Source organism: Engystomops pustulosus, chromosome 7 (genome assembly GCF_040894005.1).
Source record: "Engystomops pustulosus chromosome 7, aEngPut4.maternal, whole genome shotgun sequence".
NCBI classification, from domain to species: Eukaryota; Metazoa; Chordata; class Amphibia; order Anura; family Leptodactylidae; genus Engystomops; species Engystomops pustulosus.
Window position 1 is genome coordinate 97,246,191 of NC_092417.1, and position 15,024 is coordinate 97,261,214.

At 42.8% G+C, this 15,024-nt stretch overlaps 1 protein-coding gene across 1 annotated transcript in view; it reads right to left on the reverse strand.

The window, feature by feature from the left end:
- Nucleotides 1–15,024, reverse strand: part of LOC140070620 (polycystin-1-like protein 3) — a 55,821-nt gene that overhangs the window by 1,185 nt on the left and 39,612 nt on the right. Inside the window, exons 19-31 of the mRNA XM_072117326.1 lie at nt 14,145–14,328; nt 13,872–14,064; nt 13,565–13,787; nt 10,376–10,475; nt 10,063–10,206; nt 9,521–9,703; nt 9,082–9,364; nt 8,873–9,006; nt 5,277–5,398; nt 2,806–2,966; nt 1,093–1,303; nt 911–1,012; nt 45–176 (exon numbers count right to left, since the gene is read on the reverse strand). Of these exons, the coding sequence (XP_071973427.1) occupies nt 45–176; nt 911–1,012; nt 1,093–1,303; nt 2,806–2,966; nt 5,277–5,398; nt 8,873–9,006; nt 9,082–9,364; nt 9,521–9,703; nt 10,063–10,206; nt 10,376–10,475; nt 13,565–13,787; nt 13,872–14,064; nt 14,145–14,328 (2,172 nt within the window). The remainder of the gene's footprint in view (nt 1–44; nt 177–910; nt 1,013–1,092; nt 1,304–2,805; nt 2,967–5,276; nt 5,399–8,872; nt 9,007–9,081; nt 9,365–9,520; nt 9,704–10,062; nt 10,207–10,375; nt 10,476–13,564; nt 13,788–13,871; nt 14,065–14,144; nt 14,329–15,024) is intronic.

The following is a 15,024-nucleotide window of genomic DNA, read 5'->3' on the forward strand; positions in this document are numbered from 1 at the left end:
CAATAGTAAAACCACCCCAAATTATTCAATGCTTTTTTCCTTACCGTTGGGTTCTTGCGCTCACTGGAGAATACATTCAGTAAGGCGGACAAGAAGATGTTGACAACAATAAATACGAGAAAGAGGACACATGTAAAGATGAGCAAGGAGCCCAGAATTGGGTCCAGATTGATAACCTGCAAACACAAGTAGATACTTTTTTGTGGCAGACTCCAGGTGCAGTATTCAACCTTGAAATGCAAAGGTTTAACTATGTCTCCAGCAGAATCATGGTTCCTCAGTGCGTGGCCCCAGCTTTCATTTGTGCTTAAAGAAATGTATATAATGCGACCTTCAGAAGCACAATATTATTGACTTAAAGAAGATATTTCGCCACATGCATCAAATTACTTATTGCATCCTTTTCATACTCCTTCTGCGGGCATAGTTGGAATCTTCTCTGTAAGTCCAACCATGCTGGAGTAATCATTTTCAGATCTCTCAGATGGGTAGGGCTTAACCCAAGACCACCTGACAGAAGAGATCCATCTTAGTATATGGGGTATTTAAAGGACATCTACCGCCAGGATGAAGGATTGTAAACAAAGCACTCTGAGATACTGCTGTGTGCACCATGTGGCAGGATTTGCATTTCTTTTTAAAATTAAGTAAATGAGCCTGAGGGGCTCTGAACTACATGGGTGTTAATGGAGCCCCTCATGCTCATTTGCATTTAAAACCCTTTTTTTTGTTTTTTTTTGTTTTTTTTTTCTTAAAACAAGTGTAAAAGAGCTTAAAGAAGCACACATCACTATGTCAGTGTGCTTGGTTTACAATCCTTCATCCTGGTGGTAGATCTCTTTTAAACTATGCCTATAAGACATATCAAAATAATAATACAGCAGAATCATTTTAATAATATTGTGCTTACCTCTTCATAATTAAATATTCCAATAAGAAGACTGATAATGGTCACTGCAGAGTCTGTGACCGTTTTGTAACTGGTGATGGTCCAGCCAAAAAGTAGGTTGCACTAAAAAGAATAAAGATGTATATATATTTGTTTAAAACTGTCTGTATTGTACCAAAGAGCTGGAGGTGCATGATACTCACAGAAATGGAGTAAGCCACCAGGAGGATGAGTATGGTAAGAAGAAAGCCGCTGATCTGTTTCCAAGCCTTCTGCAGTGTCATTGTTATCAGGTGCAGATTTGGGTTCAAGTTTAGGAGCCGCCAGAGTTTGATGGTTAACAGCGAAACCAGGAAGGCAAGACCATAATTGTGGGCGCTGTCTAGGGTAGCAGTCTCAGAAAAACTTACAAATCTACAACAAAGGATAAATCCATACTGACCCATCATAATTGCATCCAGAATTTACAGAAAACTATAAGCAGTAAGAATGTTTATAAATATTGCTCTCAGGGATGGACAGTGTAGGCTGGCATAAATTACACTTGGGATATCTGACTATGGGTACATTCAGACGCCCGTCTATGGAGACGTATATGCGGCATGTGACACCGTTCCGCGTCGTACACCGGGAAAAGATAGAGCATGCTCCATCTTTTCGCAAGTGTGCGGCTGTGCGCCGCTGTTTCCTATGGAAGGGGGGAGGGGTCTCCTCTCAAGCATACCGCCGTGTCAATGCACCCTAAGGCTATATGCGCACATCAGGGAGATGTGGTTGTGAGCTAGTCGCAAAGACAACAGCTAGCTCATGGCTACCATGGATGTGCATTACACATGGACACATTTGAGCACATTTACTAACAACAGGGCAAACTGTTGGACTTTGCATGTTAAATATGGTACACGGTCCGACTGAGTACCGGAACGCCCCCTAATTTGTGTCGTATGGGCTGGAGCATGGAGCCTAACGGCTTCAACCTTTAGGAATTATGATTTCCCAACTGCCCTGCCAACCCAAATATTTTTGCTCAGTAACAGAACTGTTGGTATTGCCATTATCAGATTTATAGTATATTTACAGTGGCACTTTCTTTAACAGCAGTATTTTCACTGCACATCTGGATATCACTAAACATGCTAATAGGAACAGTAGTGGAGAATACTGCTTCACAGGGGCGTATCATGTTGCTGGGGAGAGATGCTGTGCCGCACAGGGGTGTTTCATTGCACTGGGGATAGATGCTTTGCTGCACAGGGGGTATCACGGCGCTGGGGAGAGATGCTGTGCTGCACAGGGGCTTTTCACTGCTCTGGGGAGAGATGCTGTGCCGCACAGGGATGTTTCTTGGCGCTGGGGAGAGATGCTGTGTCGCAAAGGGGCGTTTCTTAGTGCTGGGAGAGATGTTGTGCCGCAAAGGGGCGTTTCTTTGTGCTGGGGAGAGATGCTGTGCCGCACAGGGGAGTTTCAAGGTGTTGGGGAGAGATGCTGTGTTGCACTCTAGTATTATTAATATGGTGTATGGTAATTAATAGACTCTGCAACAGAGGTCCACAATGGTGCATCCAATACAGATGTAGACACGATTTACTGATATAATCTGTTGGAATATTTTATTTGAACAGAAGGATGACTGACTGGAGCTTGTGATCTGCAGAGGTCATATGAACTTCACAATCTTTTCCAACGCCTATTGCATACTGCAGGTAAATCTAGCACATAAGGGCCAGGTTCACACCTCTGTCTTCCATTCCCCATTGACTTCAATGTATTGAAGGCTGCCTTCCTTTATAACAGTGGGAAAAAAGACATGGCTGCTGCATTATTTTTTTCCTAACATAGCTAGAAAGCAGCCCCAGAAATGAAAGCTGAAGCTGTAATACCTCAGTCCAAAGCATATTTATAATGTGTATCCTCACCGACTGTGATCGGCATGGTAGCGTTCTACATCACGTTGGCGCAGATATGCCCGCTTAAAGTACATTGCTGTGTCAGCAAGGCAGATTGCAATGATGCCCAAATCTAACAGGTTCCTTATCTGGCAAAAATAGGAACATTTTTGTTGCTTCAACCGGATAACCTGTAAAGAACAACATGGGCCCATTTGTAAGCAGTGCCTAGAGGCAGAAAACAATGCAAAACACCAGGAATTGGTTACCGATCCCGCAACAACACACTCGCATTGCATTTCTAAATTGTATCTGGACTCAACATCACTCAACTTACTACAGTATGGCAGTATATGTGGATTTTACTTTCCATGCATTACAATGTGCAATTATCACATTGTAATGCATGGGTTAAAACGAAGTAGCCTCGGGTATTCGGAACACCCGAGGTTACCATGGCGACGGATCGCCGCTCCCCGTGACGTCATCGGGGAGCAGCGATCCACAACAAGATGGCGGCGCCCACAACAAGATTGCCGGGGGCGATCGAGGTGAGAACACCCGCGATCGGTGCTAGCACCGATTGCGGGTGTTACCAGTAAGCCTTTGCTGCAATATGCAGCAAAGACTTACCAGCTATGGAGAGGGCTCGGCCCGCGAGCCCTCTCCATGCACCGGGACCCGGCGTGCCGTACTAGTACGGCGCGCGTCGGGAAGGGGTTAATACATTTACAAAAATTAAACGAATGTGTACTATTTTTTTTTTTTACATTTTGCCATCTTCGGACGCTAATAACTTTTTCATACTTTGTAGTACGGAGCTGTTGGATTCTGTTTGTGATTTTTACTGTTTTATTATGTTTTATATCAGTTCTAGGGGAAGGAGGGTCATTTGAATTTTTAATATTTTATACATTTTTAACATTTTTAAACTTTTTTCTTTTTTTTTTCACTATTTCTTAGACCCTCTAGGGTACATTAACCATAGATGGTCCGATCGTTCCTACCATACCATGGCATTTCTGCACAGTATATGTTACAATGAGCCACTGACTCATTGCAATGACTCTGCAGAAACCACGAAGCCTCGGGTCTGACGAAGCCCCGAGGCTGTCATGGAAACTGATCGCCACCCCCGGATGATCGGAAGAAACATGGCAGCGTTTTAAAAATTGGCATATGGACAGGAGACCAGTGTGCTCATGGCCGTTCCATCCTTCTGCACATACCAATCATTGTCAAACATGAAGGCATTGGGTGTCAAAATATAAAGGAGAGCTTTGAAGACAAAATTGATATAATCTTCCCCTTTCTGTGCCTTGGATAACACTACATATGGGTTTTAAAGAGACTACATAAATTGATGCTAGTTCAAAGCCTTTTTACCATCTTTTAACATAACAAGTCATTTGTGTCTTTAAGGTATAAGGAAATGTCTTTTAATACTGGTCTAAGAAGCCAATCCACATATTGTGACAATGGCTCCTTTAAAGAGCTTGTACCCGCCACAATGGGGCAGATTTACTTACCCGGTCCATTCGCGATCCAGCGTTGCGTTCTCTGCACTGGATTTGGGTCCGGACGGGATTCATTAAGGTAGTTCCTCTGCTGTCCACCAGGTGGTGCTGCTGCGCTGAAAAGCATCGGAACGCGCTGGAGTTCACCGAGCCGGGCTGAGTGAAGGTAAGTGCAAGCTCCGCGACAGATTTTTTTTTTTTAAATGCGGCAGTTTTTCCGAATCCGTCGGGTTTTCGTTCGCCCACGCCCCCGATTTCCGTCGCGTGCATGCCAGCGCCGATGCGCCACAATCCGATCGCGTGCGCCAAAACCCCGGGGCAATTCAGGGCGAATCGGCGCAAATTGAAAATATTCAGGTAACACGTCGGGAAACCGCGAATCGGGCCCTTAGTAAATGACCCCCAATATGTCAACCTGGAGGCATTTGCACATTGTAATAAATGTTGTGTAAAATCCCCATATACTGCCATACTGTAAAATATGGTAGGATAAATCAGACAACCTAGGGTTAAAAGCAGCCCAGGGGATTTGAAAAATAGTAAAAAAAAAAAAGTTTAAAAAAACCACGGTTATTCCCAGCGTTTAACCCTGTAACAGAAAATAGCGCCCAAAGCTGAAAATGCCACTTTGCCATTTTGAATAATGTAAAAAATTCAATAGCAAGTGATCAAAAAACGTCATCAAAAGTAAAATAAAAAAAAAAATTAAACCGCCCACAGCTCCGTACACTGAAGTATGAAAAAGTTATTAGCGCCAGAATACGGCAAAATGAAGATATTTCTTGTACAGGAGGTTTTCATTTTTATAAATGTATGAAAATATAATACAACCTATGTTTTTATGACAACACAACATTTTAAAAAACCAATTGTCACAGGGAACAAAAGAATTTTGACTGGGTTTACAATTATACTGTATACAGTTCCGACTTACATACAAATTCAACTTAAGTACAAACCTACAGAACCCAGAATTATTCTCACCTGTACTATAATGATGTACACGATGATCACTATGAACAGCATCTCGCTAACAAACTTTACTGTAGTGGTTTCGTCTTCATACAGGCGCATTATTTGCAAATCACTCGTTGCACTTAAACCTCCTGTAATACAAAGTAACATTAATTGGAGCAAAAAGTAGAAAGAAAAAATTAAATTGTAAAAGAAGTTGCAAAAATTCTAAAAAAAAAACTTCACAAGTCCACAGAACCATAATTTGCTGTTATCCACAGTGAAGCACTTCACAGTCTCCTGCAGTCCCAAGCTGCCAGCAACTTAACAGAAAGTCAAATTGCAGACATGTGGCATGCAAGTCACATGTCACATGCACGGATTTCTTTGATCTTGAATAATGCCAAGATATTCATATTGGAGTAGATTTATCAATCTGTCTATGGCAGAAAACTGGAGTAACTTGTACCTGAAATGCAGTGCGCCACATTTACTGAACGTTTTAGACCAATTTTAGGCTGTTTTCTGACTCCCAAAAAAAGGGGCCTGTCCTCTGTTAAAGGAGGGGTGTGCGCCAGAAATAACTGTGCACCAGAAAATTCAATATTGTGGCACAGCAAACTAGACCAATTTGCCAGTCTTATACTGCACCAGATTAATCATGCAGTATCAGACATGGGGATTAATCTGGAGCAGCAGAGAACTGTCTACTTCTACTCTCCACTGGTCTAAAGACCAATAGATTAATAAATCTCCTCCATTGACTTAATCAGCTTGACTCTATTTTTTAGTATGTCTCAGACAGTGTTATGGTAGGTTGGAAGTACAAATTCATCCTCATTGAATGTCACCTCATTTTTAAACGTCACACAAACAAAAATGTATTATGTTCATATTTTATGTGATAATGTTGCAGAAAGTTCCTATGGACGGCTTTCAAAAATGTTTTTCTCCTTAGCTCTTTTCTATCCCGTTTCCCTGAAGATAAGAAATATAAGGCCTCCCCTGAAAATAAGACATAGCAGCAGTCATTGCTGGCTCTATAGTGCAGGCTTCTGCATTAATTGCATAGCACTACTTCAAGAGTGAAGAAAGGAGAAGGCAGAAGCTGTAATAAACCACTTTTGCCTTCTCCCTAAAGTCTCTGACTGTGTCTGACAGCTGGAGACCTGGTCCTGTTCCCACAATCAGCAAGGGAGCAGGAGAACCTGCAGTTATGTTGAAAGACTCTGGACCTGCACCACCTGCCACCAAAAGACAATGGGCAGTCAGGATTGAGTTCAGGGTCAGGCTGGCCCACAAGTATACCAGTGAATCCACCAGTGGGCCCCCTGTCGGCCCTGACTCTGTTGCAGAGAGCTGTCAGCTTTCTTCTCTGCTGTTGTACGCAGCAGACCGGAGATGCTAGCAGATGCTATATGATGAAATGAAGATGACAGGGAATACAATATGAGGGGGAGATTCAGGGCCACAATATGGGTAGAGAGAGGGGGCCACAATATGAGGTATGAGGGGGGAACAATAGGAGGAGGAGATGAGGGGCAAAACATGAGAGGGGGTCACATTCTTACGGAGAGATAAGGGGGACCACAATATGAGGGGTAGATGATAGGGGTCACAAAATGAGGGGAAGCCACAATATGAGAGGGGGCACAATATGAGGAGGATATGAGAGGACTCACAATATGAGGGGGGGATAAGGGTGGAGGTCACAAATTGAGGGAGACCACAATATGAAGGAGATATGAGAGGGGACACAAGAGGAGGAGATGGGGGGCACACTATAAGGGAAAGATGGGGGCCACAATATGAGGGAGAGATGATAGGGGTCACAATATAAGGGGGGGCATAATATGAGGAGGAAAATAATAGGAGGGGGTGATCAGGGAGGGGGTCACAAGTTAAGGGAGACCATAATATGACACATGAAATTTCATTAAAATACATTTGAAGGTCAAATGTTTAAAAATTAGGAAACGATCAATGTGTATTATTACCCACTTTAGTGAGTGCTGCATAAGCAGCAGGCAATCCACATGGGGCTTTCACTTTTGCAACTCAACAGTAAAAATAGCCCGGGTGACAATACTACAAGCGTTTCTCAACAAATTAAAATGTAAGAAAAAACTTTTTTTTCCAGTAATTCAATTCAAAAAATGAAACTCATATTATAAATGCAGCGTCATTACAAACAGGAGAACCTTACCCCTGCTCCACACTCCCCCATGACCCTGTCACCCTTTCACTGAACCAATTCCTTCCTCGAACCAATTTGGTTAATAATAACTGCAACTTACCAGGAACACCCTGTAATGCCGGCCATTTACAAGATGCCAGGAAGTGAGAGTTCTACATATGGAGATTTTGCCAATTAAGGCCGCCTTGTAAGCGTGTGGAGACTTCTAGCCATTGATGCGTGTGGAGACTTCTAGTCATTGATGCCATTCTAGCCATTGATTAAAGGAACTTTGCTAGTATGTTTTGCAGGATGTGATAAGGAAAAAATTGCCTCTTTTAGCTACATTGTAAGGCCCCCTTAACATCAAGCATGACCTTCAAGAAGCCTAATGACATGATATGGGATTTAAGCTAAACCAGCATATCTATTCCAGAAGGAACAGATTCCCAATTGTAGACAGCTCTGTTTTGTAGGTGTGTGGAGACTTATAGCCCTTGATGCTCCACTAGGGGATTCTGGAAAATTTGCAAATACTTCTTCCAGGATGGGCCTACAAGGTGGCCATAACTGGCAAAATCTTTGTAAGGAGAATTCTTATTCCCTGACCCTAGTCAATAGCCTCTCACTCAAACCAGTTCCCTACACTGTACTGAAAAGATGCAACCACATCAAAATGTCGCTGCTGCGCCGAGGTCCACCGGAGTTCACCTTCCTATTCCTGGTGCATGTAAGTGTGTGTCAAGCGACACTTTTTTTTTTAAATAGCGCAATTTTTCCGAATCTGTCGGGTTTCCCTATGACCGCCCCCCTGTTTTTGTTGCTTGCAAGCCCGCGCCGATGCGACACAATCCAATCGCGTGCGCCAAAAACCCGGGGCAATTCGTCGCAAAACGGTAACATTCAGGAAAACCTGGCGGAAAAACGTAATTCGGACCCTTTGAGAATGTGCCCCAATGTTTTCTATGAAATGCTGCAAAGTTTCAGAATAAAACAGTTATTTTAAGCTTGAAGCATGTTCTGCTTTGATTTGGGCAGACATTCAGGTTCAATATAAGGATATAATTTTGAACATTTAAAGATAGGTATGTGCTTTAAAACGGTTGTCCAGACTCTCCCATTTGATAAGACATTAGGCTGGAGTGACCATATTGCACACTGGGTGCCTGTGAGTCGCGAATGGCCATCAAGTATTGAGCATTGAACCCAATGATCAGAATAGGATGCGTCCTGGGTACTTGTTGACCTTTGTATGGTGGTCTCAGTAGCCTGACCATGCAGAATGCAGTTGTGTTTCTCTATACCTATATCAGATAAGGTGGAATATATGTATTAAAAACAATTGTTACCTAACCTTGGAAAAGTCAGCCAATAAATTTGTAGTCAATAAACTGTCTACAAGTGGTGGTTGATAGTTTTTCGGTTACACAGTTCTTTACACATGTCCTACCTATCACCGTGGTCTCGATGATAAAGGTAACAATACAGAAGAGATTTATATTGGCGTTATACACATTGAACTCCACAAAAAAAGCTTTGGTGTAGCTGTCCAGCCAGTTGCTGGTTTCCATGTTCTTAATAACACTGCAAAAAACAAGAAACAGTAAAGTTACTAGTGAAACATTAGATCCTTCCATCCAGTAGTTTCCCATATTGTACCTGTTTGCAGAGCTCATGTTCAATCCCAGTTCTGCCACATAACCACCTCCAGGGTAGTATTCCTGCTGTGTCCAGATTGCGTCAGCTCCTAGTTCATCCACTGTGTGGTAGATCCACATGTCAGCTGAGGCACTGCTGCTGTCTGGTACACTCCACTCAGGCCCATAGCTAGTTGTATCCTCCAGATTGTATAGCTTCTGATTTCCTGTACTATTAAACAGTCTCCGCAGCTGACGGATGCGGGGGCTTCCCAGAAGGAAGCAGTTTCCATCAGTAATGAAACCTGATAAATGGTCATAGAAAATACATATGATTAGAGATTTCTATTCTCGTACAATACACAACAAGTTCACTAGATTTAGTGTATCTGTCTCTGGAAAACTTATGACCACAAATACAGTTCCAATACTCTTATCTTCTTCGATAGGTTGCCACTTACCTTGGTACTCAGTGTACAGATTTGGCAGCAATGTCCCTTGTGACCAGCTGTAAAAATCTGGTATAGTCTGAATTTTATCTAGTTTTGAGAATCTGCTGTTAATGGCCATATACAAGTTATACTCATTTGGTCCTTTGTCTGCATATACCATGATCATAGTGGTGACCAGAAAAACCACGTGGACTATGAAAAGAAAAACAAAGTCACTAACGTAAAGTTGCAATACTAAAGGCAGCAAAAAAACTAATACAATTGTTATATTAAAATGTCTTTAAATCACACATAAAGACAGATGAGGTGAATCAGTAGGTACAAGAGGCCTGTGTCCCCAATTTGCGAGTGTGATGCGTCCAACTCGCCTGAAACATGTAGCTTAAACACTGAGCAACTGAGTTCAGCATGTCAGTTCAGTTCCGGTTGCCAGCGTTCCGGCCCGCACATGCTGCGAGTGTGAGGCGAGTTGGATGCATCACACTCGCTAGTGTGTAAGGGGCCTAAAGGTGTTCCTTAAAAAAAGGAGCAAACTGAATAATTTTTATTACCAACAATCTCATGAATCAGTTTGTAAAGTTTCATCTCCATTATTCTTTGTTTCTTCAAACTGGTTGTGCTCTTGTTAGTTGGCGCCCGATAAATAGGATCTGAAGGGTCTCTAAACCCTGAGAGCTCCCAGTCAGCACGGCTTTCTGTGAATAGATTACAGTAGTGTCAAAATGAAAAACTTACAAATAAAGGTCATTGTTTCCTAACCATCAGTGGTTCTGTGCTAACTCCCCCATAGCCCAAAATTTCTGCAGTCGATGACAAAGGAAATTAGCAAACAAATGTCATAAAATGCTGTCAATAGGGACTGACCCAACAAGCCAAGAATGCTGTATAGTTGCTGCTCCTCAACTGAATCTTCAATATTGCTTCTCCTCAGGATACGGTACATGAAGATAGTCTGCGCAAAAACCTGTGGCATAGACAACAGTGTTAGAGGAACCCTCTGGCTTTATTTCATTCTATTAGATAGCCTGTCGTCGGATGGGAACTAGAAAATGTATCCATTTGAGGACAAAGTTCTTGTCCCAGGACAGCAGCTTCCCAATTCTTACATTAAATGCAGAATAAACTGCTGTGCACAGAACTATCAAAATCATGCATGATGAACCTGGGACACTTACTCTTAGATCCAGACACCATTACTGTGGTAATCTTCTTATATACATTGCCTCTTTCCTTCTAAAATAAACTTTTAAAATTATTACCAGAGCCCCGCCAGGTTGTGGATTTCAAGCTCTTAGACTGGCACTTTCCCTCTGCCTGCTATAATCTCACACAAAGAAGGGGGAAGTGCTCCTGTACAATGTACTAGGGAGTTTACCAGAGACCCTCTGTGCTGCAACTTCACATACTGTTAGATACTGTCTCCCTTCCCCCTTTGTTCTTGCACACAGTGGGAGGGCAAAGTGCTCCTTGCCCTCTGTAACAGCCTGTGAGTCTACAACATGGAGGGGATCTGGAAACCATTCTGGCTCATTAGCATAATTTAAATTTTATTTTAGAGGAAGAAGGCCTATATATAACAAAAACTACCACAGTCAAGTTCTCATGTTAGCCATATGCAACATCCCCCACCGGGGCCTAGCCTTTTCTTGGGGCCTGGAGTCAGCCTGGGCCCGCAGTACCTGAGTGGCTGGCGGTTGCGGCCTAGGCACGCTAGTGTCACGGTGCTTGGTATGGGGAACCGGAGGGCTGTCCTACAGCCTGGCAGGTCTCCAGCAGGGTGGTGTTGGCAAGAAATGATGAGGGAGAGGGTGCTATAGCGGATCTCCCTGGGGCAACCCTTTGGTGTCTAGAGTATGCGTCTCTGTGTGGTGGACAGGGTGCCCGTGATGGTGACAGCCGGAATAGCAAGGACCAGACGGAGGCAGAGGTTGAACAGAAACACTTACAGTTCTTTATTGGAACCGACCGGAACATCAGCAACGTGCCTTTAACAGAATGGTGGAGTACTGAGATGCAGTTGGAGGGAGCCACAGGAGGTAGAGCGCCAGCCTGGATGCAGAGGGCAGGCTGGGAGGTAGCTGTGTCCTAATAGGAAGCTTCAGCTTGTCCTGGAGTGCTTCAGGTATCACCCTTGAAGGTAGGATGATACCCCTTTCCTCACTAACTCTAATCTATTAGCTCCACTCTTCAGAGGAAAGGCTAGGCTCTTCCTGCTCTTATCTGGTATGCTGGCTGAATAGAGTCTCGACTGGGGTAACCCAGTCTGCTTCTCTTCTCATCTGTGCTAGGCTAAACTAGTCTCTAACTGTTCTGATCTTGTGCCCTGCAGACCCAGAGGGTCTGACTGGACCTGGTCTCTTCTCCCTCCTGGGAGAGACTAACTGATCTAGAAGTTTCCTGACAGGGTCTTGTAACTCCCCTGGTCAGGTGGTGGCTGCTCCCCCAATTACATCTCAGCTTACATCTTTGCTCACAGAGACAAAATATAACACAGGTGATTGGCTGACACATCTTACATCAGACAAAACACTTAACTCCTGCCTTGCCAGGCAGGATCTACCATTGCAATGTCCCCATGTAGTGTGATGTAGTGACATGCTGTGGGGCTGACTAGACCCTACACAGACAGTAAGCTACATGGTGGGACGTATTCGCAACCACTCCTCCGCCTTGCATCGGTGAGGGTGTTGCACATACATGTAAACATTTAACAAAATTGCATAGATGAATAGTGCAGATGATAATTTTGATATATTTTTTTTACTTTGTTAAAGGAATTCTATTTTGGGCGTGTCGGGCCTAATTGAGATATGTGCTTTAGTATATTTAGTTTAAAGGAAATCTATTACTTAAAAAAAGGAAAAAGCACCTACACATATTCATGCCTCTTGTGTGACATCACCACCCTCTCCCAGCATAGGAGATGGAGGTGTGAATAATTAGCAGCCCGTAGCGCTGGACATTTCGTCCTCACGCTTTGTGCTGCTTTTTTTCAGGTGATCCCAGCGTCTCAAGATTTAAAAAAAAGAAGCACAAGGATAAAGATTAAGAGTAGTGTAGGTGAGTATGTGTAGATGTTTTTTACTTTTCTTTAAGTGGTAGATTTCCTTTAACCTACCTATCTCCCTGCGTTTAGCAGTTTGCATAGATCAGTGTTTCCACTACTCTCACTGACAGATGATACACAGCTGACAGCTGCTAAAGTTTCTAATGTTTTAGCTGAATCATTAAGGGAGTAATTTTCTAGGAGTGTAAAATATTTAATCAATAGCCTTTTGTATGTCTACTATGCATGGACCTGGGAAGAATTTCAGATAAATTGCTTACTACAGGAGAAGAAAGGAGCAATAAAAATGGTACTGAAAAGCTTTTCATTCTTAATCAAGTACATTACTAGATTTTTTATTGTCTCCTGCACTATTCGTGTCTGTAATAAAAATAAAAAAATGCATTAAAGACTTTTCAGGTTCTGTTGTTGAAATGTCATACATGACCTAATCTCATTCTATCAAAGGAAGCCTTAAATAGGCTTCAGAAGACAATAACTCCCCAAGACAAGAAACTCAGAAATTATGGGGCAGATTTACTTACCCGGTCCGTTCGCGATCCAGCGTCGGTGTTCTCTGTGGTGGATTCGGGTCCGGCCGGGATTCATCAAGGTAGTTCCTCCGCCGTCCACCAGGTGGCACTGCTCCGCTGAAAAGCATCCGAATGCCCTGAAATTCACCGGGCCGGACCAAGTGAAGGTAAGCGCGTCCCAAGTGACACTTTTATTGTTTTAAATGAGGCGGTTTTTTCGAATCCGTCGGGTTTTCGTTCGGCCACGCCTCCCGATTTCCGTCGCGTGCATGCCGGCGCCAATGCGCCACAATCCAATCGAGTGCGCAGAAATCCCGGGGCAATTCAGGGAAAATCGGCGCAAATCGGAAATATTCGGGTAACACGTCGGGAAAACGCTAGTGTATTATCAGCTCTACTGTGAGACTGAGATTTTCAGTAAGGCATTAGCTGGGTAGATGGTAGAAATACGGTATTGTTATGGCTTTACTGTACCTTGATAGGTGGTATAAAGAAGATGCTCTGTAGGAGGGACAGCAGAATGGATATCAGCCAGCTGATGGCCTTGTCCTTTGTCATGTCCAGGCTTATGAGAACCATGTAGTAGGCAGAAAAAGAGCTGATTCCAAACAGAAAAAACCAACACAAGAAGGTGAAAAATTTTGGCATTTGACAGCATCTTTTATTATTTGTGGTAACAGGAAAACTGGTGGTCAAGCTGAAAAACAAAACAAAAACAAAAATCACTTAATTCTGAATGAGTCAACATCAATTTCACAGGTCATTTATTTAAAATAGATACCTGCTTGGAAGCGGAGCCCCAGACACATTAAAGGTATGCAACAGTTCCTTTAGGTCAAACAGAATATTTGAGGCTTGTATGTATTCAATAGGTTTAGGCACATAATCCAGATCCACAGAAGAGACTTGATACTGAAGGTTCTCCAAGATTTTGTATAAATAGTGTAGAAAGTGACACTGATGTGGAGTAATGACTGTGACAGAATAAAATCCGAACATTATTCATATTAATTCAGGGGAATCGTTTGCCTGTGAGATTATAGTATATACGCACCAGTCACATTCTTTCTGCTCTGGGAATTTTCTGTTGGAACACAAATGTAGGACTCTACCAGCTGGGATAAGGTCTCTACATAAGCTAGCACTGTATCAGATGTTGGAGATGGCAGGTCATCAACACTCTCACCCAGAACTTGGGTTACATACTTCTGTAGATAGTCCACTATATTTTTTAAATCCTATAAAAAGCAAGACAGAAGACAGAAAATCCCAATAAAATGCAAAAATGTATCTGGGATGTATAATTGCCATATTGTCAAAGCTCAAAATGTAATGTTTAAGCCAGAAAAAGCTCCTGGTTTTCCCAACTCAAAGTCAAGGATTTTGTAATGCAACCTAGTTTAAAAGTAAAATAAATATATCTGACATCTCCAGTCCAGTGGTACTAGCCCCTGCAGGTCTTATTTAACCACAATCAGATGACATACCATTTGATGGTAGGTTGTGGCCCCACACAGAGCTCAGTTGTGAGCACTAAACACGCAGTACACAACCAGCGGATATGGTTCCTTTGTTGTGGTCCTGCCCTCGGCTCCACTTCTTATGGACGCAGGTGCTGGATATTATTGATAGAGTGAATAACACTAGTCTTTCTTTGAAGAGAAAGAAAGAGCACTCCATAGAGAAGCAAGAAGCGAGGAGAGAAAATATTAGCAGATATGGGGAATTCTACTGTTTGAACTGTTAATTCATTTATTGTTATTATGCACATAATTACTGTGTGAAAATACCTTACTGTGCTTCCTCGCCTCGCATGGTGACTATTACTCTCAAACAGATATATTTTTTATCTTTGTATGCTGCTGTACTTACTGGAACCAGGTTGGGGGGAAGGGATGCTAGGGATTTTTCTTGTTTGTATGTTAAAAAACTTC